Source organism: Naegleria gruberi (assembly GCF_000004985.1).
Source record: "Naegleria gruberi genomic scaffold NAEGRscaffold_17, whole genome shotgun sequence".
NCBI lineage: Eukaryota > Heterolobosea > Eutetramitea > Acrasida > Naegleriidae > Naegleria > Naegleria gruberi.
The window spans coordinates 64,271-90,062 of NW_003163310.1; the positions used below are offsets into that span (position 1 = coordinate 64,271).

The window sequence follows — 25,792 nt, forward strand, 5'->3', positions numbered from 1 at the left end:
AATAATAATCAATCTTGATGATTAATATGATTATTAGTCTTCAAACACGAATATCAAAATAATGTGTTTCTAGACAATAATGATTATTGTCTAGAAATTTATTCTTGAAATTGCACTTAAAAAAATGAACAAACGACATCTAGCTGTAGAAATTCTAAACGATCAGTTCGGAGACATTATTGGCAAGGTTGGTTCTGTTCTTTTAGAACAAGGACCTCAGACCATGACGGATTTGATTCAAAATACATCATTGCAATTTCCTCAAGTCAGAAATGCTCTCCTTGTTTTAATTCAACACAACATGTGTGTCTATTTTGACAAGAATATATATCAACAAAAATTAGAACATGGATCAAAGAATGCGGAAGAGGAAGATGACATGAAAACACAAACAGAAAAATTGAGAGAACAAGAGGAAAGGAGAGAAAAGTGGAAGCATAAAGGTGGAGGTAATGATACAGCACCAGTCACTGTACCTATTGAGGAAGAAGAATCGGAACAAATTAAAGCAGAAAAACAAAAACAATTCGAAAGACAAAGCAAAATTATTTATTATCAAGTAATCATTGAAAATATTATTATGAGGTTGAAGAGTGCCAAGTTATTATATACCATTAGGACAAGTTATGGTATTGATGCAGAAGAATTGTTGCACATTCTCTTACAACACGGCAGATTGACAATGAAGGAATTAATTCAAAAAGCTTTGGAAAATATTACACAAACAGGTAGGTTTTACCCAAATATTTTGAGTGTATTGAATACTGTTATTGTTTATTTAATCTATTATTATTGTTAATTAATATTACTTTTAAACTCGGAATAACCCACTCTCAATTTTATTAATTTTTATTATTATTATATTATTATTATCATAATAATAATATTTAAAAAGATTATACATTTGCCACTGAAAGTAAAAAGACATCCTTCATCACTGCCTTCCAAAAGATGGTCAAGGACAGATTTATCAAGAGAGTTCAGCCATATGTTTCATCCATTCAACTTCAAGAACAAAAGAAAAATGCAAAGGAAGGAGGATCAAACTCTACAACAGATTTACTTCAAAAGTACTCCAAACAAAACAAGGAATCTAAAAAGAAATCGGACAAGTCAAAGAAGAGAAAGACAATTGAAGATGAAGATGGCAGCTCTCAATATGAACCTGAAAAGAAAAAGAAGAAGGGAACAAGTTCAGAAATTTCACCACTCGAATTTGACACTGAAGAATTTGATTCAATTGATGAAGATGAAATTCATATTGATGCTGAAAATATTTTGTGGACTACCAATTACTCACAATTTATCAGAACTTTCAGAAATGAATCCATCATTAAATATGTTGAAACCAAGATGGGAGAACAATTTGCATCCATTGTTAAAGCTGCCTTTGATGAAACTGCACCATATCAAAGATCTAAGAATGATCCAATGTCAACACCACTCAAATTTGAAAAATTATATGATAGAATATCAGAAACTGAGGAAATTGGTAGAAAGGTATTGGAAAATAACTTGAGTTTCCTCTGTAATCCAGAATTGGATATTTTGAGAGCTATGGGTAAGGACACTTATTTCATTAATTTGAAAGGTGTTGCCGATAAACTCAAAAAGCAAGAAACTGAAGTCATCATTTCACAAAAATACAGTGTGATTGGATGTAGATTATTCAGATTATTGCTTGAAAAGAAGTATTTGGAACAGACTCATATTGCCGAATGTGCACTTTTACCACCTTGTGAAGCTAGAACTCTATTGATGAACATGTTGAGAGGCTCCATCCTTCATTTACAAGAAGTACCTAAGAGTAAGGATCGTAGCGCTCAACAAACCTTCTTCCTGTGGAGTGTCAAGTTGGAACAAGTTTATGAAAAGATTATCGATGACATGTACAAATCTGTAAGAAATTTGAGAATTAGATTAAAGAAAGAACAACAACATATAATTGAATCAGGCATTCTCGAAAGCACCTATTTGAGTGAAGAACAAGAAGAACAAATCAGACGATTGAAAAACATTGAAGACAGATTAGAAGCCTCTCTCATCAAACTAGTTGACCTCATTACTTTATTCGAAGATTTTTAAACTTATAAAAAACATTTTCACCTGAGTACACCTGTGTGCTTGATAGAACAGATTTCTATAACTCAATAATAACTATTGACTCCAATTATTCTGAGAAATGATCATTAACCACCTCTGTACAACAAATCTGTTGTTGCTTCAAAAGATTAAATGTTGAAAGTGAATTTTTCTTGAGTTCAAAAAAAATGAGAAAACACGGAGGCAACAATAAGAAGCCTTCAAACAACAACAATAAGAAGGGAGGAAATAACCCTGCTGGTAATCAAAAAGGTGGAGCCGGAAAGAAGTTTGGTGGCGCTGGAAAGAAGGCACCAAACCAACAAAAAAGAAAGGCAGAAGAAATTGTCAAGGATGATGATGTTCACTTGAGTGATTTGGATGAAGCCGATTTTGAATTTGCTGAAAGAATGAGTAGTCTTGCTGATTTGAAAGAGTAAGTTTTATATATTTATTGATTGTTCTTATGGAATATTATTACAGGTCCGACTTTGATAAGAAGAAAAAGAAGAAACAAAAATTCAACAAACCAGATCCTTCGGAAATGATTTCTGATGATGAAAAGGAACCAACAGTATCCGAAGATGAGGATGATTTGAAAGTAAAACAATTAGAAGAAACCTACTCTAAAGGAAGACTCTCAAAGATTATGGAAAAGACTGAAAAAGTTTTGGAAGAAAATGAAAAGGAAGAATCACAAAAGAAGGTCAAATTAAAGCTTCCAATTAAGGGTGAGGATGGTACCATTAAAAAACAACTTCAAGTTATCCAAGAAAAGGAGGAAAAGAAGAAAGTTTTGACAAAGCAAGCAAAGAAGGATAAAAAGGAACAACAAAAGAGAAATGAGGAACAAGAAGAGGATGATATGGAGGATGAAATTGATGAAGAGGAAGTGTTTGATTCACTGAATACTAAAATTGAGGAGGAAACAGACGAAACCAAAAAGGAAAGAGAAGCCAAAAAGCAAGAAAAGATTAGACTTCAACAAATTTTGGAAGATCCTATTTTGAGAGAAAACAGAAGACAAAAATTAAGAACTGAAATTGGTGCATTGGCTTCCTCCATTTTAGAATTGCCAGATGTTAATGTGAGTATAGTTGATCATTATTGAAATATTTAACCATTTATCAAGTTAATCAAAATTTCTAGAATTTATGACTTGTGTATGGATGGAGATGTTTTTGTGAAAAAGATTGCAGTTCTCTCCATGTGTGCTCTTTTCAAGGATTTACTTCCTGATTACAAGATTAACTTGGAAGTTGCTGCTGAAGGTACTCGTTTCTCAAAGGAAGTTAAGACAAGAAGAAACTTTGAAAGTAATATTTTGAAACACTATCAAAAATATGTACTCTATGTAGAGAAACATGCCAAGACTCCTTCCTCTAAAATTCAATTGATTTGTGCCAAGAGTTTGTGTGAACTTTTGGTTAATAGACCATACTTTAACTTTACCAATGATATTATTAGAATTATTGTTCCACAATTGAACTCTAAGGTTGACAAAGTGAGAGAACTTGTTGCTCAAAGCATTTCTGAACTCTTTGCCAACGATCCAACTAAGGGTGCAACCAGTTTAGATATTGTTGAGGAAATTGCTGCCGTAATTGTAAGGAAAAAGTATGAAGTTTCTCCAACCATGTTCGATGTTTTCTTGTCCCTCAAGTTAAAGACCATTTTGAAAGACAAGGTTTTACCTGAAAATATTGTGAATAGAAAGAAGAATAAGAGAAATAAGAAGAAGGCTAAGGATCTTTCAGATGGTGAAGAATTGAGAAGAGATTTGAAGGAAGCTGAAGGTGCATCAAACTCTGAACAAAAGAAGAATCAAACTGATATTTTGAGAAATATCATTGTTTGTTATGTCAGAGTTCTCAAACAACAACCTGAATCACCAATCGTTTTCAGTGCTTTGGCAGGTTTGGCCAAGTTCTCCCACTTGATGAATGTTGATATATTGTACTCTCTCTTGGATTATATGAAGGCCTTGTTGGAATCTGCTGATAATATCAATGAATTGGTTGCCTCACATTTAGATGAAAATGAATCAAAGGCTTTCAAACCAATTGAATTACCAATCAGAACTGTTTTACAAACCCTCATCACTACTGCCAGACTTTTGACAGGTATTGGTAGTGCCATCGATATTGATCCAAAGGAATTCTATACTCAACTCTACAATGCCATTGATAGAGTTATTTCATTACCATATGAAGAAACCAACCTTAGATTGCTTTTGGACGCTCTTGTGTTGCTCTTATTGAAGCCAGCCAAATTGCCAATTACCAGAGTTGCTGCCTTTATCAAAAAGTTATGTTGCTACTGTTTCACCACATCCATCCATATTACATTGGCCTTCTTGGAAATTATTAAGGAACTCTTCATAAAATATCCAAATGCCAAGCAAATGCTCAGTGGAGAAGAAAGTGGTATTGGTAACTATTCATTCGATGAAACTGTTCCAGACAGCACAACTCCATTCTCTAGTCCATTGTTCGAATTGGGTCAAATTCAAACTCACTACCACCCACAACTCAAATACAGTTTAGATGGTATCAGAAGTGTTTTGGGTCTCGTAACCAAATTCCAACAAACCAAAGCCAGAGACGAATTCAAACTCTTATCATGTGATGAATATCAAAATATTTTAACAGAGTTCGATCCACAAAACGTCAAATTCAAACCACCAGTGCAAGCTCCAACCTCACATCCACTCCAAGAAAAATTAGAAAGACTCAGCGAAAAGAAGAATAATCCAGAATTTAACAAGAAGAAGAAGCAAAAACTCCAAGAAAAGCAAATCTACGTTTCTCCATCACTTCTTCACATGAGATCAACTTTTGCCCTTGATTGTCTCTCTAAATCATCGACATTACGTTTGTAAAAAAGATTGTAAATAAATATCGACTTTTTCAACTTTCCAATACTAAAACCCAACAGGTTGGCACCTTATCAGTCAACTAGCCTCAGACAAACAAAGTGGAGAAAATCAAAAAGACAAAAGACTACAGCACCACAGGTTCCCAAGTTGTCTCCAACCTCAGTACTGATGTGGCTCGACGATGCTTAACTTCTCAAATCGGACGGGATGAGGTGCATTCATCGTGATATGGCCGTAGCCATTCATAACCCTAAAACAATGAATGTAAAGAATATTGAAAATCTTAATACTGAATTATTGGAGGTCGACACAAATACCAAATCAGACAGTTGTAGTATTATGGAACAACAAAAACAACACAGATTCAATATCGATAATATTATCATTTCATCCTTTGTCTTACAAGAATCAAGAAAATTACAATTTATTAATAAAATTAAAAAAAATGCAAAACAACAACAACTCATCAAATCCACAACAAAAAGTTTATCTTCCCTCTGAGGAGATGACGTACATACACAGACACTTTAGAGAAGATTCCTTTTTGAAAATGTTTGTGGACAATTTCAAGCCTTCGGAAGCCTTTTCCTTTGATGTATCAAGCTATTTGAAAAAGAAATTAAAAGAAGAGGAAGATGATCAGTCGACAAATTCAAAATCAACATCATTAGAATCGGAAATATTAAAACTTTCTGAAGGTGTTTCTGCGATTGATAATCAAATTTTCAAGATTTTTGAAAAGCAAAGTTCACAGTTGGATGAAGAAGAATCGGAATTTAAAACTTTTTTGTTTAAATCATTGGGTGATGAATTGACACAACATGATGAGTTGGCAGATATGAGTTTGGTCAATCAGTATCAAAAAGTCATGTCTGGAAAGGGATTTTATAAGAGTATATTTGAAATTCAAAATTTAGAGGAAGATTTAAATTCCATCAAGAAGAGTGTTGATTTATTACAAACTTCAGTCAATAGGTTTGTGTTTATTTCTATTCATTAACATGATAGAGATTTATAATTATTTTGCAAATAATATGTGGTGTGAAATATGATTTTATTCGATTATTAAATAACATTATTATTGGAAAATTTAAAGATTACAATCAAGTTTGGGAGCAAGTGCCACTAATTTGACCTCCCGACACAAACAACTTGAAAACATGTTCGAAACACTTGAATTGATGAAGAAAGTTTATTCCTTCCTCTCAATGATCTCCAAATTAAAGAAGAGTTATAATGGATATAATTCTGATCAAACTAATTTATTTGCCACGTCACAATATATTTTCGAATTGGAACAAGTTGTAAAATCACGAGAATTGGAGAATATTACAATTGTAGATAAGGAAATTCCATATATTCAAAATATTTCAACCGAAGTGAAGAATGAAGCCATCAAGGCAATGAAGGAAGGCATGAAGAACAAACAACAATCAACAGTAGCTACTGCCCTACAAGTTTTTTTCAATTTTAACATTCTCTCAGAGATGATCAATGACACTGTTACACACCAAATCAATGCTGCAACAAATGCTGTAAAATCTGTATTTTCACAAAAACCAACCAAATCAACAGAGAGTACTTTCAAGACTCAATTCCTCGTCTCTCTCAAGAGCTTGTTTTCTGATATGGAAACTCTCTACCAACAAATTTATCACTTGGATTTGGTTGTAAAGAAGAAGAGGGATACATTGTCACAGAGGGATTTTTCTGCCATTCTCATTGAAAAGGGTAACGAAAACTTTTTGGAATTATTTTGGAATAATGTTCAAAAGTCAATTTCACTCTCAATGAAAAAGGTGATCGATAATCAATTCCTTAAGGACATTTTTGTGATTGAATATCCACAAATTAAGACCATGATGAAGGAATTTTTCAATTCTCTCGTTCAGCAATTACCAACACAGGAGTCAAGGTTAGTTTTTTTTCTTTTTTTAATTAAATTATTATTAATCATTTTCACATCATAATAATAATAACAATACATTAATGATAAAATAATAATATAGAAATCAATCTTGGATTATTACCATGTTGGATCCATTCGAAGTTCAATATTTATACTCATCCCTGAATAGACTTGTAGAAAAGACAAAACTAGTCTTTGGTAAGGTATCTCCTCCAAAACCAAAGGAAACAACATTCAAAGGTCTGACCACAACTGATATCAGACAAATCACTTCTCTCATGTTACAGGAATTGAATAATGTTAAATCTGATGAAAAGCTCTTCTTTGAAATTGGAAAGAATATTGCCAAGACCATTCAACTCTTTTGTAATAATATTGAAGAGCTCATAATTACTGATTCCTCTTCAAGAGATATCGATTTGCTCTCAGTTCTCGAGGGAAGTATTGGAAGATCCACCACTCCCTCCCAACTCTTCAATGCAAATCTATTCAATTCCACTTATTTCATGCTGACAAACACTACCAAATCAATCAAGACTCTATCGAATCTTCCAGCATTTACAGCACTTGAGAAAATGTTAGAAATTTCTCTGAAAAAATTGGATGAAATTGGAAAGCAAATTACTGGGCCAATCTTTGACACAATCAGCAGACAACTTTTAACCATCCTATTGAATATGCATCTCTCTGAGGAGGAAATGAGAATCAAACAGCAACAATTGGAAATGAGTCGTATGAATGAGATTGGTGTCGAGTACAATACCAATACTCTATTCGTATGTCAATTCTTCTATTGCCTCAAACATGCCAAGAGAGTTTACTTTCAAATGTTCGATCAACAAACTGCCTCTGTGAGTGGAAATATGTTCATTCCCCTCATTGAAAAACTGTATATTTACATTACCATTGAGATTACCCTCAAGACCATAACACTCTCGAGAACATTCCCACTCGAAGAGAGAGAAATTCACTTCCTAACTCTTCTCAATGATGCCAAGCAACTTCAAGCAATGATTGCTGACTTTTTGTCTGATGATAGTAATCATCAAACCAAAGGTCACTTGCTGTTCAAAACCTTTTTAAAGATTATCTTTGTGAATGACTTTTCAATTATCGACAAGCAGTTGGCAATTAATGAAGCTTCTCATGCCATCCTAGTTTCTCATCTCTTAATGACCAAGATTGAGAATGTAGATTGGATTATTCCTCCTCACGAACATACCAAGACCTCACTGAGAGAGTACAGTAAGTGGTGGATTGAAAATATGCAAAATTCGAAAGAAGGTGTCATTCTAGATAATCTTAGCAAGTGTATTGCTGAAATGAAAAAGAAGGATACTGAATCTGCCTCCAAAGTCATTCCAATTATTGAGAATATTTTGAGTAAGAATTATTCCAGTGGTGCCAGTAATAATACTAATGGTGAAGATAATCTCAAACAATAAATTCAATTTTTGTGCGTTTCTCAAGTTCAATTACTAAACTTCATATGAATTACAAAGACAACAATTTAAGAATGTTTTTTTATGTTTTTTATTGTTATTGTGTGATGATCGAAAGTCATGATGATATTAATCCTGTTGTTGTTGTTTTTAGAGTGTTGTTCATTTACGGAACACACAATAATATTACTACTACAAATATCCATCATCATTCCCATTAAATTATATTTTCTATTTGATTGTTATTCAAATTAATTCATCAATGGTCTTCTTCTGACAACTCTGACGAGACTCTTATTAGCAGATGGATCAATGATTTTAGCGTTAATCATTTCTTCTCTATTTTCCTTGTATCCTTTCAAACGTAAAAAAGAGTTAGCTTGAGTAATCCACAAACCACCAAAGAGAGAAACACTTGAAGCAACCAAAGCGGCAGACATTCTACCTGGTCCTCCTCTAGCATATCCAAAAATACCAGATCCAAGAGTCCACAAACCAACATATCCCAATTCCTTTGGTCTTGTATTTTGCATAATTTGTGGATAGGATGGTGCTTCGCTAATCACTGGATAGCACAAGTGTTCCTTTGTTTCAATGATACCCTCCATTGTTACTAACTAAGTATTTTTTTCAATTTAATATTTTTTAAAAATATTTCAAAAAAATTAAATATTTGTGATGGTGATGATGATAAGTGTTTTCTAGAAAACAATGAATTGAAGAAGGAAGTTAGATAGGAAGAGTAAGGTACATTTGAATGGTCAGATGCCAATACTTATTCGAGCCTTCCGAAGATAGAACTTTTATCCGTTAAAAATGTTCATCAATTAATTATGATGGAAAATTAAATTCTAATTTTTTGAAATGGTAGTCTATCCAATTCTATGAATTTAAATAAGATATTATTAATAACCTTCCATCATCATCCATATTCCAACAAGTTTCTTACATTCGGACCGGAGAAGAAAACGGAGATGTTACCTAAAAGAAAATTAAAAAAAAATCAAATTATTTTTTCGAAATAACAATAAAAAAATGGCTTGCAACAAATCAATTTGGATGGGCTGTTGCGGTTGTTGTGCCGTATACTCCCTAGTCAGCATGCTTATATTAGTATATTTGGGTGTCCTCATCATTGCTGAGGCTTATCCTTTCTCTGAAGGTGTTAACGATCACGTGCATAAAACCAGAGTCCAAAAGGCTCAAGGTTTCTTCATTGCTGCCGGCATGTATTTGTTCTTTGTTTTGTTAGGAATTGGTGTTACGCTTGGACTCTACTTTAAGAAGAAGAGAGAATAAGTTTGCGGATCATATAAATATATAATTAATTTAATTCATCAGTACTGCTCAGAGTGTTTTAATAACAATATTTGGATAATTATTTGAGGAGGATAATAATTTATGGAATTCTCTTTGGAAACCAATACTTTTCAAGGACCTATCCTCTGAAATATTATCCGAGAGGCTATCATTATGATCTTCAAATAATTATTCAAATCGTTTCATCTCTTTACAAAAAACCTATTCTTAAATCGTTTTCAATTCTTATTACAAAATAATTAACTGTAGTTCCAATCAAATTGATATCATCTCCAAAAATCAAAACAACAGCTCCCCACCACCAGTACTCAACCAAGCACAAACTCTAGCAATTACAGGTGAGGAGAATTATCGAGTCCTATTGCTGGTTCGTTCATTTTCCACTCCACCACATGAGTTTCAAAAGAATCTTCGGCCTTTTTATCAACACTGTAAAAAAACGCAAAACAACTTGCAACTTTGCTAATTGATATAACGATCAAGTTCTTCTTGAAATTGTTTTTCATCATCATTACTATCATTATCATTATCAGCATCATCATTTAAAAAGATGACAAATACTAATTCCTATGTAATTGGTGTTGATCATGTTAGATTTCATGTGGATAATGCTCTTCAAACAGCAGCCTATTATATTTCAAATCTTGGATTTGTTCCGATGGCTTATGAAGGATTGGAAACAGGTAATAAGGATTTTTGTACACATGTAATTCGACAAAATGATATTGTCTTGGCCTTTACTTCTCCTCTTCATAAGGCTCCTTGTGTATTACAGACCAATGTTCAACTTCATCCATACTTGTTCACCACATTGAAACACTTTGAACAAACAAAAACAATTGAATACAAGGATGAAGATCCTATTAGAAAATTCTATAAATCATTGGAAGCTCATGGAAGTAATCATGCTCATGATATGGCCTTGTTAGTGAGTGATGTTGAAAAGGCCTATGAACAAGCTTGCAAACATCCAAAAACAAAAGCACTCACACCACCAACTAGATTATATTTGGATGAGGATAAGAGTAGATTTATTGAATTTGCTTGTATTGCAACACAATTCGGAGAGGATGCTTGGATTCACACATTAATTAATAGAGATCATCAAGGAAGTGATATTGGTCAGGTTTTCCTTCCAGGATTCAGACAGAGAAAATTAAATCCAGACCAAGAAGTTCCACCTCAACATTTGGAATATGTTGATCATTTTGCTATTGCTATTCATAAAGGAACTCTCATTGAGGGAATACAGTGGTATTCCGAAGCATTGGGCTTTGAAAGATTCTACAATAATGATGATGAAGAGGATCAGAAGGGTATTCAAATTGAGAGCTCGGAGAAGGATTTGGGTGGATTAACTACAATGGTAGTTGCTCCTTCATTAATTTCATCATTGAATAGACATATTGAATTACACGAGCTCAACAAGCAATCTACTAAGGAAATGAATGAGAGTGAAATACATCACAGAAGAGAATTGATTGCCTCCAAGGTCATGAAGAAAATGATCAAGTTTGTACTGATTGAACCTGTCAATACCAAACAATCAAAGAGTCAAATTCAAGAATTTTTGGATTATAATGATGGACCAGGTATTGCTCACTTGGCTGTTCATACAGAAGATATTATCAATGCAGTTTCTAAATCTAGAAAGGCAGGTGTTGATTATATCACAGTTCCACCAACCTATTACACAAATTGGAGGGAAAAGAAGGAATTGTACGATATGGTCAATGAGGATTGGACTCTATTGGAAAAGAATGCAATTTTGGTGGATGGTGTTGTCTTTTCTAAGGAAGATGATGAATCATTACAGGAAAATCATGGATTCAGATATCTCTTACAAACTTTCACTAAACCAATTGAGGATAGACCAACATTTTACTTTGAAATTATTTCACGTCGTGGTAATAGCGGATTTGGTAAGGGAAATATTAAAGCCCTCTTTGATGCTATTGAGAGGCTTCAAATTGAGAGAGGAAATTTATTTATTGAAGAGGATAAACAATAGATTATCTGGAATGGCAACTTGGATTTTTTTAATAGAAAATAAACAATGATACTAAACTAAACTATTCAGTTTTATATTAAGATTTGGGATTCAATTACAATAATTTCAAAAACAGAGGTACAGTTGATGAATTTTCAGGAAATATCATCCACTGACCAATAAAGTGTTGATTTGAAATCAATTAACATGTTTCTCCAAGTTGCTGGAATCTGATGAGGCAATTGAATTGGTTGCAGATGTTCAGGGAAAGGGAGATGTCATGTTGGAGCCGTTGTTGAAGCAGGTGCTGTCATTTTAGCATTGTGTGTTGCTGTGTGGGATGAAAAAAAGAAAAAGCCAAATAGAACGTTTTAAATTCATAAGCCTCAGCAAAACCATTGCTAAATCTCACATGAGAATTAAACTTGTGTATTTTGAATCTAATTATTGAGTTGAAGTTTAAACTTTCGAACATTTACTTGTTTCAAATCAATTAAAAAACAGTTGAAAAGATAACAACCTGTCATTACGTTAAAAAAAATGAATCAAACAGAACTCTTGGTCTTGATTATTTTCAGTTTATTCTTCCCTCCACTTTGTAAGTTTTTCATGAATAACCCGAAGTTTAGTTTCACCTAACTCCAATATAAATTCACTAGCTGTGGCAGTTGTAAGTAACAAAACATGACACCAAACATTTGACATTTCACAACAATATTATTCGGATGATGATAATTATTGAATATCCAACATGAAAATAATTTAGAAAAAAAGAATGCACTTGCATTTGTACTTGAACATTCTCCTGACAATTTTAGGTTGGATTCCAGGAGTTATTCATGCTTTTTTAGTATTGTTCGATGTTTTCAATTAAAACAACTTAAAGATAGATTATCAAACTATCTATTTGGAGGAACTATTAAATATTTGATAGTTCAACTATATTATTAATTCACAATTTCTTTGATTTCACACAGAATATCACAAAATAATATTCAATCTTGTTATGAAACAATTTATCGTTCTTTATTCAAAGTAGAGTTGAGAGCAATTTCTTGTGAAAGTGTAATGTCTTTTCTTTCAGGAATTGCAAATGAAATGTTGGATAAATTAGCTCCAGCCAATTCATGCTTTTTTCTAATTCTTAATTTGGTTGAGTGGAGAAATTGTAACTTTTTCCAAACTTCTGTTCTTATCGATTTGAAAAATTCCAAAGGTTTACGATATTGAACAATATCAGCAAATGGTAAAACACATTCTTGTTGTTTCCAAATTGTAATATCATCATCAAAAATTACAGTTTCAAAACAGTCAATATCAAACTTTTTCAAATCTTTCAATCCTAGTGGTTTTGGAATACTTTCATGAGGAGTCATATCTTCTCTTGATTTAAGCATCTTTTTCAATGCAATTGTATCATCTACATCAATATATTTGATTAAATGTTCCTTGTTTGGATCTAGAATTTTACAAACTTCTCTTGCATATTCAAATATACTATTTGTAAAAATGTATACTTGAAAAACTGTACAACACCATGAAAGTAATTGTTGTGTACCTGGTCTCACATAACAAACATATTTAGAACCAAGAACTGAAAATTCATATTCTGATGGATTTGAAATTACTTCATTAGGATTCATAACTCTTGTTCTAATTAGAGTTTCATCAAGATCAAGAGCCATTACAAATTTTGGAACTATTATACAAGTTAATTTGGAATCAAATTCAAAATCATCAAGTAAATAACCTTCTAAACTACATGGTGTATCAGAATATGATTTATCATTAATATGATCGAATACTAAAATTTGATGTGTATGATTTGGTATTGGAACTATGGCAATTTCTGATTTTCTAACCAACATTCCTTTTAAATAACATAAAATATACCTAGATTGTTCATCCTTTCCAGAAATTTCAAATTGTGGAATATAATCATGAAATAAATTAGTTTTTAAATCCTTATATAATGATAAACTTTCATCTGAAATAAAATCCTTAATTTCCAAGTAAATGTCATTATTATTAAGTTTGACATCACTCTTTAAATGTGGATTTGATATAATATTTACAATTTGTTCTTCCATTTTGTGACTCTTATCTCCATTATTCTTTAATGTAAATGTAACATTGGCAAATAGACCTTTTGTTGCTTTAAAATTACAATTAAATTTCCTAGTTCTCTTCTTTTGAGTAGTTGTATTAGAAGTTTGTTTTGAAATAAGTGGAGGTGAAACACTGAATTTAAGTGGATTCAATTTAGTTTTCTTTGGTGGTGTTTGTGTTTTATCTTCAAGATCCCATAAAGAACTCTCATCAGGAGTTGCAGGTGACAATTCATCAGCAGATAAATCATCAATCAGTGTTGGATCATCAATTTGTGATGAAGTACTTTCATAATCAAAAGCATCATCAAGTTTTCTCTTTCCTGTGAATGCTGTTGTTGTTGCCATTATAAATGGTCTGTCTCTCTCGTAGTCAATTGTTACTATATTCAAGTCTATATTTAGAGTTGAAACTCTTTGTTCGCTAAAGAAAATATTCCAAAAATGCGGTTGTAGTTGTTGAGCGCAATTTATTGTTGCGTCGAGTTGTGTTGTTTTTTTTAACGATGAATTTTGTTTGTGTGTTGCGTGATTTAGCGTTGGAACTTGCTTTGCTTCCTCTGTATGTTGGAATTTGGACTTCCAGTAAAAACCAGAATCGACTTCTTTTTCCCGAACAAGTCTGAAAAAACAAAAATATTTTTGGCGCGCTTATGGATGGTATTACCATCATAATATTGGATTGCAAAGATGTTCTTCAAAGGATTCTTCGGGTATGATGATATCAAATAAATTGAATATTGAATAGTAATTGGATTTATCTTGTTCAATTTACATAAGGCAATGTGTTTTTATAGTTTACAAAAAATTAATACTTTACAATGCAACTATTGCAGATCGTGTCGACATACAGGGCATGTATGCTTTCTTTCAAACCATTTTCCAATACACTCACTATGAAAGAAATGTTCACAAGGTAATGTTGTCGACCACTGTCCTCTACAAACATCGGTCTGACATATTGGACATTCCTCTCCTTCTATGAGTCTTGAGGTTGGCAATTTATTCCAAATTTCTCTCTTCAGTGGCACGACAACATCCTCAAATGCTTCAAGGTTATGTTCATATGAATCAAAGTTATCTTGTCGTGGTTCTTCGTGTTGATTGGTGAAGGGTTGGAGAATGAGTTGATTTGCATGATGATGGTTTTGATGATGGTGTTGGAGAGGAAACAAGTTATGGTGATGATTGAGTGGTGGTGGATTGGCATCTTCAAGGAAGAGCTCTTCCTGTAATTTTCTGGCATATTCCTCATCGTCATGAATAGAATGATTCAAATTTTGTCGTTCTTGTACAATGGGTAATTTTGGTTGTCTTGATTGAGGAGGCAGTCTTGGTTGTCTTGTAACACTTTGTTGTACTGGAATATAGAGTTGTTGCTCTATTGGTGTTTGATTTACAAGAGCTGGTCTAAATACATTTCTTTGATTTTGTAAAACTTGATTAAATTGATCTCTATTTCCATACTCTAATGGATCGATTTCTCTGGAAATTTCTTGTTTTTTCTCAGTCTTCTTTTTGATTGGAACTACTCTTGGAGGAGAATTTTCCAAATATGTATCCTGTTTTAGTAAAACTGATTTTGATGCCAAATTGAGATTATTTCTTTTTTCTGGAGTAGTAGTAGTATTAGAAAATAATGAAGTTGGTCTTATTGGATCTGTTGAGGAATATACCGAAACTGATTCACTACCTGGTTGTGTCGGTGGTCTATAAACAAATTTTTGTTGTGGACTAATTTGTGTCTGTGGCTGTGGCTGTGTCTGTTGTCCAAAAAGAAATTGTTGTGGTGGTTGGACAGTAGCATCTCTAATCACCTCTTTCTGTTTCTTACTCCTCTCCTTCAACTTTTTATTTTCATTACTCAATCGAGCATTCTCCTCTTGGAGTGTCTGAATTTCTCTTCTCAATCTCTCAATTTCTAACTGTTTTTCCTCTTTAATCAAACGAATTTCTCTTCATTGAAGTTACAATAAATTATTATTATCATTATTAAATGTTTATTATAAAATCACTCAAAAGTTAACTTACTCATCCCTTTCACTCAGATCAAATATTAATTGTTGGCATACGATGCAATCAATTCCATCGAGTGGATTGAATTGTTGTTGTTGTTGTTGATCATTCCGAGGTTGTTGATGACGATTAAATTGATGAAACATTTTTTTGTGTTTTTTGTGTCTTGGAATTGGTGATTTTTTTATTCCCAAGCCAAAAATAGGTTGGGAATTCTCAACAAGGGAATTTTAGCAAACAAAACAATAACATTATATATTGGTCACAAATTACAGCTAAATCATCCTTTTGAGGAACTGTGATGGATCTTTGAGGTAGTGGCTTTACAACCTCCATTCCCAAAAACTCATTAGAAATACTTTTTGGTATAGTGATTGTAAACTTGGCACAACAAGTTGTGAAAAGCTTCAGAAGTATTCCAACTTTCAACTATTGAAAATAATTGTTTGAATTTTCTCTATGGAGTGTGTACTTTCAAAATTTCAATTAATATTGATGAGGGTGGACAAACGCGCTGAAGCAAATCGCTTATTAGCACAATTTCTGAATGCGGTCAAACTTTCGAATAAATTCTGAGGATCTAAGAGTGGGAATTTTTCAATTCAAAACACAAAAGAAAATGAGTAAAAAGTATAACATTGGTATTATTGGTGCAGGTAATATTGGATCTGCATTGGCCAAACATTTGGTTGCTTTGGGTCATTCAGTTGTTATTGCAAATTCTCGTGGTCCTCAAACTTTGATCGAAGTTGAAAAGGAAACAGGAGCAAAGGCAGTTCAAATCTCTGAAACAATCAAAGACATTGTCATTGTAACCATTCCATTCAAAAATATTGAACAATTACCTAAAGATTTATTTAGAAATGCTCCAAAAGATTTGGTCATTATTGATACTAATAATTATTATCCAGGATTTAGAGATGCTCCAATTGAATCGTTGGATAAACTTGAATTAACTCATAGTGAATGGGTTTCCAAAACAATTGGAAGATCAGTTGTTAAGGTTTTTAACAATATTTCAACCTACAGTTTGAAATTCAAGCCAACTCAAGATAAAAAACACAGAGTGGCTCTTCCAATTGCAGGAGATGATGAAAAGGCTAAGGCAATTGTCTTTGATTTGGTTGACCAAATTGGTTTTGATCCAGTTGATGCAGGTTCTTTGAAAGATTCTTGGAGACAACATCCAGGAACTCCTTCCTATGGTTGTGACTATGGCAAGGAAGAATTGCAAGAAAAATTGAAACAAGCTGATCAATCTCTCTCACTTAAAAAACTTCAACAAGCTTTCGTTCTCTATGGACAAGCAGTTGAACAGTTCAATAAGGAGAAGGGAAAGGAGTGGACAATGGTAGAATATCTCTTACAAGGAGGAGAAGAGTTCAATGATAAGTTTGTTGATATTCAACGTTCACTTTATCAATAAATATTCTATACGTGTTAGTGATACCAACATAAATTATCAATTCGTTGTTGCTTTTTACACTTTTGCAAGTATATATAATTGAGAGAAATTCCAAGGCGAACCAACACACTTGGTGAAGCATAGTCATACATTGATTTTTGGTAGAGGACGTGTCGAATACTTGATATGAGGTCAATATCATTTTTCAATTCATCTGAGGCATATTTAAGAGCTATAGGACAGATATCAAGTACTTTCTTGAAGAATTCACGATTTCCTTTGAGTCTTTCAGAAATAAATTGTAAATTTTGGAATTTTTCCTCAGCTGTAAGGAGTGACAATACGAAGTCTCCATCATCTCTGAAATGGGGTGGAACATGTTCGAGTACTTGGTTTGTTATTTCATTAGATCCAATAATTACGCTCTCCGTAATCTGATTTGCATCTAAATACTCTATGATGGGTATTAATCTACAAATACCTTCCAAAAATGAAATATCTTGTTTAAGATTTTCTGGAAATTGAGTAAAATCAAGCATGTAACAGTCTCGTGTTTGGTAAATCAGATATATGGCGTTTGAAACATCATACTCAAAGACATGTATCCATTGTTGAGTTAAACTTGGAGGAAATTTGAATTCACAAGTTTGTACATTGGTTTCCTCTTCATGATAAGAATACACCATTGAGAGAATTGGATAGGTAAATATGTCCTCAACATGGAAGTTCATTCGCTTCACTTCTTGCATGACAAATTCTCTATCCATTAACAACTGAGCACCAGCAAAGTATAACGGCTCTCTTGTAATGTTACTTGTTTCAGACATGGTTTGGTAAATATCCAATTGTTCTTCCTTATTTTCTATAAGATGATAGTCAAATATCTTGTGAGGAGCTTGGTTACATTCTATTAAAAGCTTCTTTACAAGTTTTGTATTTGCTCTCAATCGTGGGGATGCATAACGAAAGAGGTCAACTTCACCATACTTGACAACTTTCTCAATAAACTCTTCATTGTCTCTTAAAGATTGAGGGAAAATTTGCAAGATTTTGCTCTTGGATTTGAGAGGGAGAGTTCTATATAGTGCTGGTATGCAACCACTTGCTATTTGGAAATCCAATCTCACAGCCTCTGAGAAGTGTGGATAAATCTCTGCTTTCTGTTCGATGCAATGTCTACACAGTTCAAGACTATTTCTAATACATTCTGGTGCATGTTTGATATTCAAGTCTAAAACGAAAAATTTACGATAAAGTGAAATGTCAGATCTGATTTCTTCTCCAAATAAATCAAATATGTCGTTGTAGGGAGTCAACATTGAATCTGCAACTTCCTTTGAGTTTCTAATTTTGTCAGAGGCAAATCGTATTGCATTCTCAGCCCCATAAACTTTCGAATGAATTGCAATATTTACCACTTCAATGTTATTTCGAATATCTTCAGAAGCAAAGGCAAGGGCCTCAGGGAATTTGTCAACAATTTGTGAAACCAGTTCTATATCATTCTTCCAATGATGAGGCATTAGTTGTAATAAACACCCTTCAATAGAGAGCATTTGTTTCAAAGTGTCAGTACTCAATTTTTCGTAATGTTCTATTGGTACTACTGTTGGTGATATCAAATTGGCATCCACAAGTTTTTTCCAAAATTCAAAATCGAAAGCATCACAATATTTGAAAAGTTGAACTTGTAGACCATATCTCTTGATCCAATCAAACATGAAATCACAATCTTGGGTGAGAGTAGAATTCATTAGAAATTCCAATGATCCACATTCCAATATAAATTCAGGATCATTACGCCAACCAAAAGGTACAATCTTCATAAATTGTGAAGTACCTTTCCCACTCTTCAATGCCTCAATAACGAATGCCTGTTCTGGCCATGTCTTTCTCAAAAAGAAAATAACCTTTGGATTAGATCTAATGGCCTCCAACACTATCTCTCTATAACTTGTAATACTTTTGCAAGTTGACTTAATTCCATACTGATATGCTAACCAAGCTTCAGAATGTAGTGGAATAAAATTGATCAGCCTATTCGGATTCTTAAACAAACTAATCAGTCCTTGCTGTGGCTTATTAGAGAAATCACACTTGTACAATACATCTTTCAGTTTTGGATCTTTCTTCAAGCTCTCAATATTTAAAGTCATATTGATAACATCCAAGTCACCTCTCAACCTCTCTGAAGCATATCGAAAGGCACTCTGGTGATGTTTTACACATTCCATCACAAATTCCTTATCATCCTTCAATTCCTCACTCGCAAATTTCATCAACAATCCTCTCTCCTTCACAACAGCTAACATATGAAACCTATCATTTGGAAATGGAATTGGATTCTGTTTAATGTACTTGATCACATAGGTCCAATCATTCCGATGCAAACTAACAAGTTGATACAAGTATTCATAATTTTGCAGAGTATTCATTCGGGTTGTATGGTACCTATTTTTCAGACCGTTTAAACATTTTAATGAAAAAGATTGATCATTGCCATCATCGTCATCATTATCGGCACCATTCGATGATGAATAATGATGAAAGATACCATCTATGAGAATTATTTTGGTGCTCATTTTTTTTTTGATTTTAAAACATTGAAATTCTTTATTGGGAATTTGTTTCCTTATTGGCATACCAATTAGGATAAAAGGGAAAAGAAGTAATTAAGGTTTGAAGTTCTATAGTACTTGATGTTTACAAAAATCAATCAATTCCCTTGCTGGAATGTCTTGAGGATATTTCGATGAGAAATCTTGCAATTCAAAAACAGCCTCCTTGAACTGAGATCCACCAATCAAATCAACGGCCTTATTATACTGAATCCATTTTCCTTTCTTTTCCTTTGCTTCCAATTCGTACATCCATTCTTAATGTGTGTGATATTTGTCCATAAAGTCAATTTCAAAAAAAACAATTGAAACAACCAACTTACCATCCATTGCCACATCATTTCTCTCTCCAATTTCATAAACTGCAACATTATCCTTTCCAAACTTATCATATGAAATCCCAAACACAAAATTATTCTTATCAAAGGTGGCTAGCTCTGCATTTGCAATGAATCGATTCTGATATTGCTTTTCAATTTCATCTCTCACACGTTTGGTGACCAGTATCGACACTTCATATCTTGAGGCCAAATCTGCCATACACTGAATATTTCCATTGATTGGTCCCATTATTGTGAAGGATTTGTAGTTTTTGGTACCAACATTTCCAGTCATGGATTTTTGGCTATCAATGGTGGTACTGAAAATAATGGTTCTGTTGCTCCATCGTTTCTTTAACTCTTCTGATTTCTTGATAAGAGTTTCGGCTGTTGAGAGGGCTTTCGAAATGTGTGAGGGACAATCTGAGGCTGAATTCCAAGACATTGTAATGAATCCATTTTCAAAATTGCCGATTTGTCCCTTTGAAGTTTTGGTTGTTTGTTCCAATAGGGTGAAAACTTCAGACGAAATTTGAATGATTTCATTCGAATTTAGGTTTTCACACAGGTGAAACTTGAATCCAAGTATTGAAATATCTCTACATTCCAATCCAAGATCGAATTTTGAAATAGATTGAGTATTCTTCAAGCTCATCATTGATTCTTCGGTTTTGGAAACTTGCCTTGAAGGTCTTGAACTTTTGGACATGAAGGAGGTTCGAGAGGCCAGTTCAGCATTTGAAGATTGTTGGTCATCATTGTGTTTTTCATTGGTTGGCAGGTTTTCTACACCCTTCTTATCTAATTCCTGTAAGAGATGAGGTGGAAGGAAAGCTCTGTATAGTCTGAGTCTTTCCACTAAAAAGACGAAACTTGTTTGAATTGTAGAAACTTCAGAAAAGAATGAATTCTTAACATGAATAGAATCCAGATCCATATTCGCAACTGAAGCAAACATGACCACCAAATCATAGAATGGTTTGATTATCCTAACTGAGAATACAGCTCCAGAAATTCCTCCAATTGAAACAATGAAAACACTCAACAATAAAGCAACCACAATTGCAATTATCATTTGTCCAAGATAGAACCATTGAGGCACTGCCAAGATAAGCGTCCAATCCAAGTCTTGAGCAGTACAAACTCTTACCAAGCTCACATAATTGGAATCCAATGGAAATGAAGCCATTTCATTACACGGAATACTAGTCAACTTGCCATATTTGTCATAGATACTATTGGACACTTGCTTAATAGTTGGTTCTCCAAATTGACTACCTTTGTATCTATTATATTTGTATTGATTAATCTTTTCAAATACAGGAATATCAGGAAAGCTCGCTGCGAACTTTGTATTAGATTCCAAACTATTCCAACTTACTTGCAATAATATATTCAGTAGAAGTTTCCAACACAAATGCAACAGATCCAGTCAAATGTACAATTGCCTCCTTCAAATAGGTAGAAAACGATTCCACACTCAAATCATACATAAACCAAGAGGCCAACTGTGTAGGATCTGTTGCATTTGGCACACTCGTCACAATGGTCATGAAAACAATCGAATAACTGATATAACTTGGCACAAATGATGTTTTCCCCACTCGTGCACTTGCCCACTCAATTCCACTCAATCCATATCTCCTATCAATCTCATCTGGCTCACTATTTCTCACACAATATTCATTCTTGGCAAAGTCGTTACATTTCCATAGATAGGTTTCGTTTCTCGGATTGATTCCATCCCACATGGAGAAGAAGAAAGTCTCCTCACCAACATAAATGCCAACACTATTCCTCTCGATATCTCCCATGTACATGGTCACTGCTACATCTGGTCTCAATTCTGATTCCAATTTGTATAATTGATAGGTCCAGTCAGAGACCAAATCGAAATTCCTAATGTCAAAGTTTCGTCTCATTAAATGGTTGACAGTTTGAGCCATTTGAACAATTTCATCGAGTGTTGTAAAAATGTGGGTCTGTAATTTTGTAAATTCGTGGTCTCTGTTTTGAGCAGTCAATTGGGAGAGACTCACTCCAAATGAGCTAGCCCATACAATGGTAATGATGGCAACAGAAACGAGAATGACAGTGCTGAGCATGAGGATGAGGCAAAATCTTACTGAACGATAGAAACCATTTTTTTGTTGTTGGTGACTAGTTTCGTCCAGCAGAAATTGTTCTTGGTCTTCCTCTTGATGGGTCGAGTCCTTATCATTGGTTTTGTACTTTGAGGAAGAAATGGGAGCGACTCTTGTCATTTTGTTTTTTTTTTGAATTTTGTTATCTCCAGTTGTAGCGAATAAAGACATTAGTCAAGAAACATCACTCAATTAAAATCAAGTTGACTTGTTGAGATTGGCATTTCTGGATGTCCATCATCATGTATAATTGTCTCCACCATACAATCTCTCAGCTATGAACATTCAAATATGTCATTATTTCGATTACAAATCACAAATACGAATGTGATCTTGAGAAGGGTATTTTTTAATATTAAACATTTGCTTGTTTTATTTCTAAGCTAGCTATTTATTCGAATTGGAAAATAATTTTATATTCTAAATAAGAATTACAAGGCAGGTTTGCCTGCCCATACATCCTTTCCAAATCCGCATTCATTATGTCCTCTTAGAATCCAGAAATATCCATCCAATCCCCAAGCTATCACAATAATGAACACTCACATGATGATAAACTCCCGACTTGTATGAGAACAGATCACGATAGACAGCAATGGCTACTTGCACAGAACCATGAGTTTTGATTTCAGTCATAATCTCAACCATGTTTTCTAATTTCTTAGCAGCTGCTGCTTTGTAAAATTTGGAAGTTTGTCCTGGAACTGTGCATTTGGAAGGACAATGGCCAACTGTACCATTTCCAGATGAATATGGAACACAAGAATCAGTTGGAATACCTACAGAGACGAGGAATTGCCATGCAGCATGTAAAGTACCTCCTTAATATTTTTGATTTTTACAGTTATTGGAATTTTGTAAAGAATATTGTAAAATATTTTTCAAACGTACCATTACAAGCATTATTTTGAGCACTACATTCAAGCATGTATTCAGGTGATAGCATTACTTGAACGCTACCATTGGAATAAACACAAAATCTATCAGAGAGTACAGCACTTGCCTGATATAATATTAATTTTCAATGAAATTCACACAAAACTTACAGAAACTATTTGAAATTATCAATTTCAGAGTGAATTAAACTTACATGCCCAACAACTACCACATTGTTCTTGATTTCTGATTGGGGTAATGCAATGTGGCCATTCTTTTCTAGCATCAAATTGTTCTGGTAAATTTCTCACTTTGGTCAACTCTGCCCTGACATTAAATTTACTACGAGTTGGTTCAGTAAAATTATGAACACCCAAATACTACAAGATTACATCCCACTCTATTAGAAAATTAAATAAAATTAAATACCAACCTTTCTAAAATCGGATAATTTCATATTATCAAAGTGTGGATAAGAAGTTGCTCTCCAACCAACTCCAACTTGTGAATTTACTTGTTCAACAAGTGCTCTGGTTTGGATCGGTTTATTCCAGAAATCTTTCTCTTCGGCGAAAAGAAATGTGACAGCCAAGAGAAGCAAGCAGATAACAAGGAAACTATTGTAGACGAAACCGTTCATTTTTTTTATCATATATGTGGTGGAAATGGAGAGATAGAGAGATGTAACATATCCATCGTGATAACTAATTATTTCTATGATAATTCGAATAACAAAGCCAGGAATTGAAATAGAGTTCTTATCCTTGCACGTGATAACCATTCAATTATATACGAATAGTTTACAATAATCAAACTAATGGACAATGATAAAAAAGATAGAAGGTTGTGTAAAACTTCCTGTGAACCAGCACACCTCTTCGATCTACTTTTCAATTCTTCAAGTCAATCAACAAATTTAACACCTATTCCACAGATTAAAAACAAGTTGGTGTTGCTCTTTATCATAATGAAACCATTGGATAATATGAAGGAAAGGAAGAAGAAGAAGAATTTGTGTTTGTGACAAGGTTGGCAGCAACCCAATTCTGGGTTATCTTGTCAATGAAAGCAGTAAATATCCAATTATTTATGGAATAATAGCTGCCAACTGTCTATTATATGGATATTTCAAATTTTAAAGTTAAATATTCTGTAGATTTCTCATTCTTAAAGACATTTATGGAAAAACTTTGTCTTTCACCTCATAATTATCTTTCAGGAACATTACACACTTCTTACTGAATGCCAATTCGATAGCTCACATTGGAGGTGCCTTATTTGGACTCTTATCAGCCTTCTCTTTGAAACAATGGGATAGAATTAAGGTTAGGAGAGTTGAGATGAAAACTCGATCAGGTTATGAAGTGTGTGAACGCAGAAACTTTAGAACGGAGGGTAGGTCAGTGGGAATTAGTTGGAATTCGTCTGCTTGTAATGGAGAAGGGAAAGCTTGTGGAAGGAGAAATTTATTAAACCAAGACTATCTATGCAAGAAGGGAAGAAACCAAGAAGGAGTAAACATTAGTTTATTATAAAGGATAATACTAAATGTTGTCAACTTGACATGAGATTCTAATAAAAGAAGTGTCAGTGACTAGATGGTATTTTCGTCATCCTTTCATGGATCGATTCACTGCCAACAGGAATCAAAAAGAAACTAACGGTCAACAGCAAAAAACCATTCGAAACAAAACTAAAAAAAATGTTTTCAGAACTTTCGTCCGTAGGCAATATTGTCTCCAACAAAATGCACAAAAAGCAACCATCCTTCAAAGAGATTCTCTACTCATCCACAAGTCCTCTCTTCGATCAGGATGGTGAAGAAATTCGAAAGCTATTCGACAAGTTTATCAACTCAACCGAGGTGAAGCAATTTAAGAGTTTTTTGGAGAGAAATAAAAAGATTGGTGAAATCCAAGGTCAGTCCCACTCTCTCAAGTTTCTAAAACAAGTAAATTTGGAGAATTGCTTGTTGACAAGAAGAAACTGTAGAGAAAAGTTTAGTTTCGGCTTGATTGGTGAAAATTGTAGGGAGGGAAATCTTTTCCTGACGAGAATGAGTGGTAGCTTTGATGATGCAGTGAGGTTCGATAATCCTGTACAAGTGTCTATGAAATATATGGATATGCAGACTAATCTTTCATTTGTGTAAGTTGTTTCAATATTGGAAAGGTTTCTAATAATTACTTTTACAGAGATTTATCAATTCAGGCACCATGGAATGACAAACTATCCCTCCTACACTCTCAATATTCATCATTGAACCTCCAGAATCATCATGGTATTGCTCTCCTTCTCATAGATACAGTTCACTTCAATCAAACATTCATTCTTCAACAATTACAAGCCATCACACGTGATTTCCACACCACCACTCAATCCAAATCATCGATCATCCTCCTAGGAATCAACACTAAACAGAGACATGACATTCTCACTCAAACTATTCCACTCACTGGAAAGGAATCTCAAATTCCACTTTCTAGAGAACAAGGTGAAAAACTTGCAGAGAAAATTGGATGTTTCACCTATTTGGAAGCAGATATTGAATCAAAAGATGGATTGGAACACTTGAAACAATTGCTTTTCAAAACTTTTTTTATAATTGAGGAATTAAACAAAACTCACTAACAAAATTTTTATGTGATTTGTGTGGGATTTATCTCAATATCACTTGGATTTAC

At 33.5% G+C, this 25,792-nt stretch overlaps 11 protein-coding genes across 11 annotated transcripts; 6 read left to right on the forward strand and 5 right to left on the reverse strand.

The window, feature by feature from the left end:
* Nucleotides 1–124: 124 nt before the first annotated feature.
* On the forward strand, nt 125–2,085 carry NAEGRDRAFT_66106 (uncharacterized protein; the record flags this gene model as incomplete). The annotated part of the gene is made up of 2 exons (XM_002678440.1): nt 125–728; nt 896–2,085. 2 exons carry the CDS (start codon nt 125–127, stop codon nt 2,083–2,085), a joined length of 1,794 nt encoding a protein of 597 aa, XP_002678486.1.
* A 185-nt stretch (nt 2,086–2,270) lies between these two features.
* Nucleotides 2,271–4,963, forward strand: NAEGRDRAFT_66107 (uncharacterized protein; the record flags this gene model as incomplete). Its single annotated transcript, XM_002678441.1, has 3 exons — nt 2,271–2,518; nt 2,566–3,169; nt 3,215–4,963. 3 exons carry the CDS (start codon nt 2,271–2,273, stop codon nt 4,961–4,963), a joined length of 2,601 nt encoding a protein of 866 aa, XP_002678487.1.
* A 502-nt stretch (nt 4,964–5,465) lies between these two features.
* NAEGRDRAFT_48126 (uncharacterized protein) lies at nt 5,466–8,314 on the forward strand (the record flags this gene model as incomplete). Its single annotated transcript, XM_002678442.1, has 3 exons — nt 5,466–5,935; nt 6,057–6,875; nt 7,039–8,314. The coding sequence occupies 3 exons, from the start codon at nt 5,466–5,468 to the stop codon at nt 8,312–8,314; spliced, it is 2,565 nt and encodes an 854-aa protein (XP_002678488.1).
* A 248-nt stretch (nt 8,315–8,562) lies between these two features.
* NAEGRDRAFT_66109 (uncharacterized protein) lies at nt 8,563–8,919 on the reverse strand (the record flags this gene model as incomplete). The annotated part of the gene is made up of 1 exon (XM_002678552.1): nt 8,563–8,919. The coding sequence occupies one exon, from the start codon at nt 8,917–8,919 to the stop codon at nt 8,563–8,565; it is 357 nt and encodes a 118-aa protein (XP_002678598.1).
* A 1,262-nt stretch (nt 8,920–10,181) lies between these two features.
* On the forward strand, nt 10,182–11,695 carry NAEGRDRAFT_79280 (4-hydroxyphenylpyruvate dioxygenase; the record flags this gene model as incomplete). The annotated part of the gene is made up of 1 exon (XM_002678443.1): nt 10,182–11,695. The coding sequence occupies one exon, from the start codon at nt 10,182–10,184 to the stop codon at nt 11,640–11,642; it is 1,461 nt and encodes a 486-aa protein (XP_002678489.1). The 3' UTR covers nt 11,643–11,695.
* Nucleotides 11,696–12,637: 942 nt separating this feature from the next.
* Nucleotides 12,638–14,077, reverse strand: NAEGRDRAFT_66111 (uncharacterized protein; the record flags this gene model as incomplete). The annotated part of the gene is made up of 1 exon (XM_002678553.1): nt 12,638–14,077. One exon carries the CDS (start codon nt 14,075–14,077, stop codon nt 12,638–12,640), a length of 1,440 nt encoding a protein of 479 aa, XP_002678599.1.
* Nucleotides 14,078–14,506: 429 nt separating this feature from the next.
* On the reverse strand, nt 14,507–15,891 carry NAEGRDRAFT_79281 (RING finger domain-containing protein; the record flags this gene model as incomplete). The annotated part of the gene is made up of 2 exons (XM_002678554.1): nt 14,507–15,685; nt 15,761–15,891. The coding sequence occupies 2 exons, from the start codon at nt 15,889–15,891 to the stop codon at nt 14,557–14,559; spliced, it is 1,260 nt and encodes a 419-aa protein (XP_002678600.1). The 3' UTR covers nt 14,507–14,556.
* A 473-nt stretch (nt 15,892–16,364) lies between these two features.
* NAEGRDRAFT_66113 (uncharacterized protein) lies at nt 16,365–17,171 on the forward strand (the record flags this gene model as incomplete). The annotated part of the gene is made up of 1 exon (XM_002678444.1): nt 16,365–17,171. The coding sequence occupies one exon, from the start codon at nt 16,365–16,367 to the stop codon at nt 17,169–17,171; it is 807 nt and encodes a 268-aa protein (XP_002678490.1).
* Nucleotides 17,172–19,837: 2,666 nt separating this feature from the next.
* Nucleotides 19,838–22,352, reverse strand: NAEGRDRAFT_66114 (uncharacterized protein; the record flags this gene model as incomplete). Its single annotated transcript, XM_002678555.1, has 3 exons — nt 19,838–20,025; nt 20,092–21,429; nt 21,470–22,352. The coding sequence occupies 3 exons, from the start codon at nt 22,350–22,352 to the stop codon at nt 19,838–19,840; spliced, it is 2,409 nt and encodes an 802-aa protein (XP_002678601.1).
* A 311-nt stretch (nt 22,353–22,663) lies between these two features.
* On the reverse strand, nt 22,664–23,748 carry NAEGRDRAFT_66115 (uncharacterized protein; the record flags this gene model as incomplete). The annotated part of the gene is given in 6 exon segments (XM_002678556.1): nt 22,664–22,755; nt 22,775–23,053; nt 23,124–23,235; nt 23,279–23,283; nt 23,323–23,488; nt 23,542–23,748. 6 exon segments carry the CDS (start codon nt 23,746–23,748, stop codon nt 22,664–22,666), a joined length of 861 nt encoding a protein of 286 aa, XP_002678602.1.
* Nucleotides 23,749–24,807: 1,059 nt separating this feature from the next.
* On the forward strand, nt 24,808–25,740 carry NAEGRDRAFT_79282 (uncharacterized protein). The gene is made up of 2 exons (XM_002678445.1): nt 24,808–25,256; nt 25,304–25,740. The coding sequence occupies exons 1-2, from the start codon at nt 24,811–24,813 to the stop codon at nt 25,737–25,739; spliced, it is 882 nt and encodes a 293-aa protein (XP_002678491.1). The 5' UTR covers nt 24,808–24,810; the 3' UTR covers nt 25,740.
* Nucleotides 25,741–25,792: the final 52 nt, after the last annotated feature.

Excerpts from the sequence above, each read along its gene's own strand:
- NAEGRDRAFT_79282 (XM_002678445.1), top strand. The coding sequence starts at position 24,811 with ATGTTTTCAGAACTTTCGTCCGTAGGCAATATTGTCTCCAACAAAATG. Across the intron at positions 25,257-25,303 it reads CAGACTAATCTTTCATTTGT|AGATTTATCAATTCAGGCAC; the intron begins GTAAGTTGTTTC and ends TTACTTTTACAG.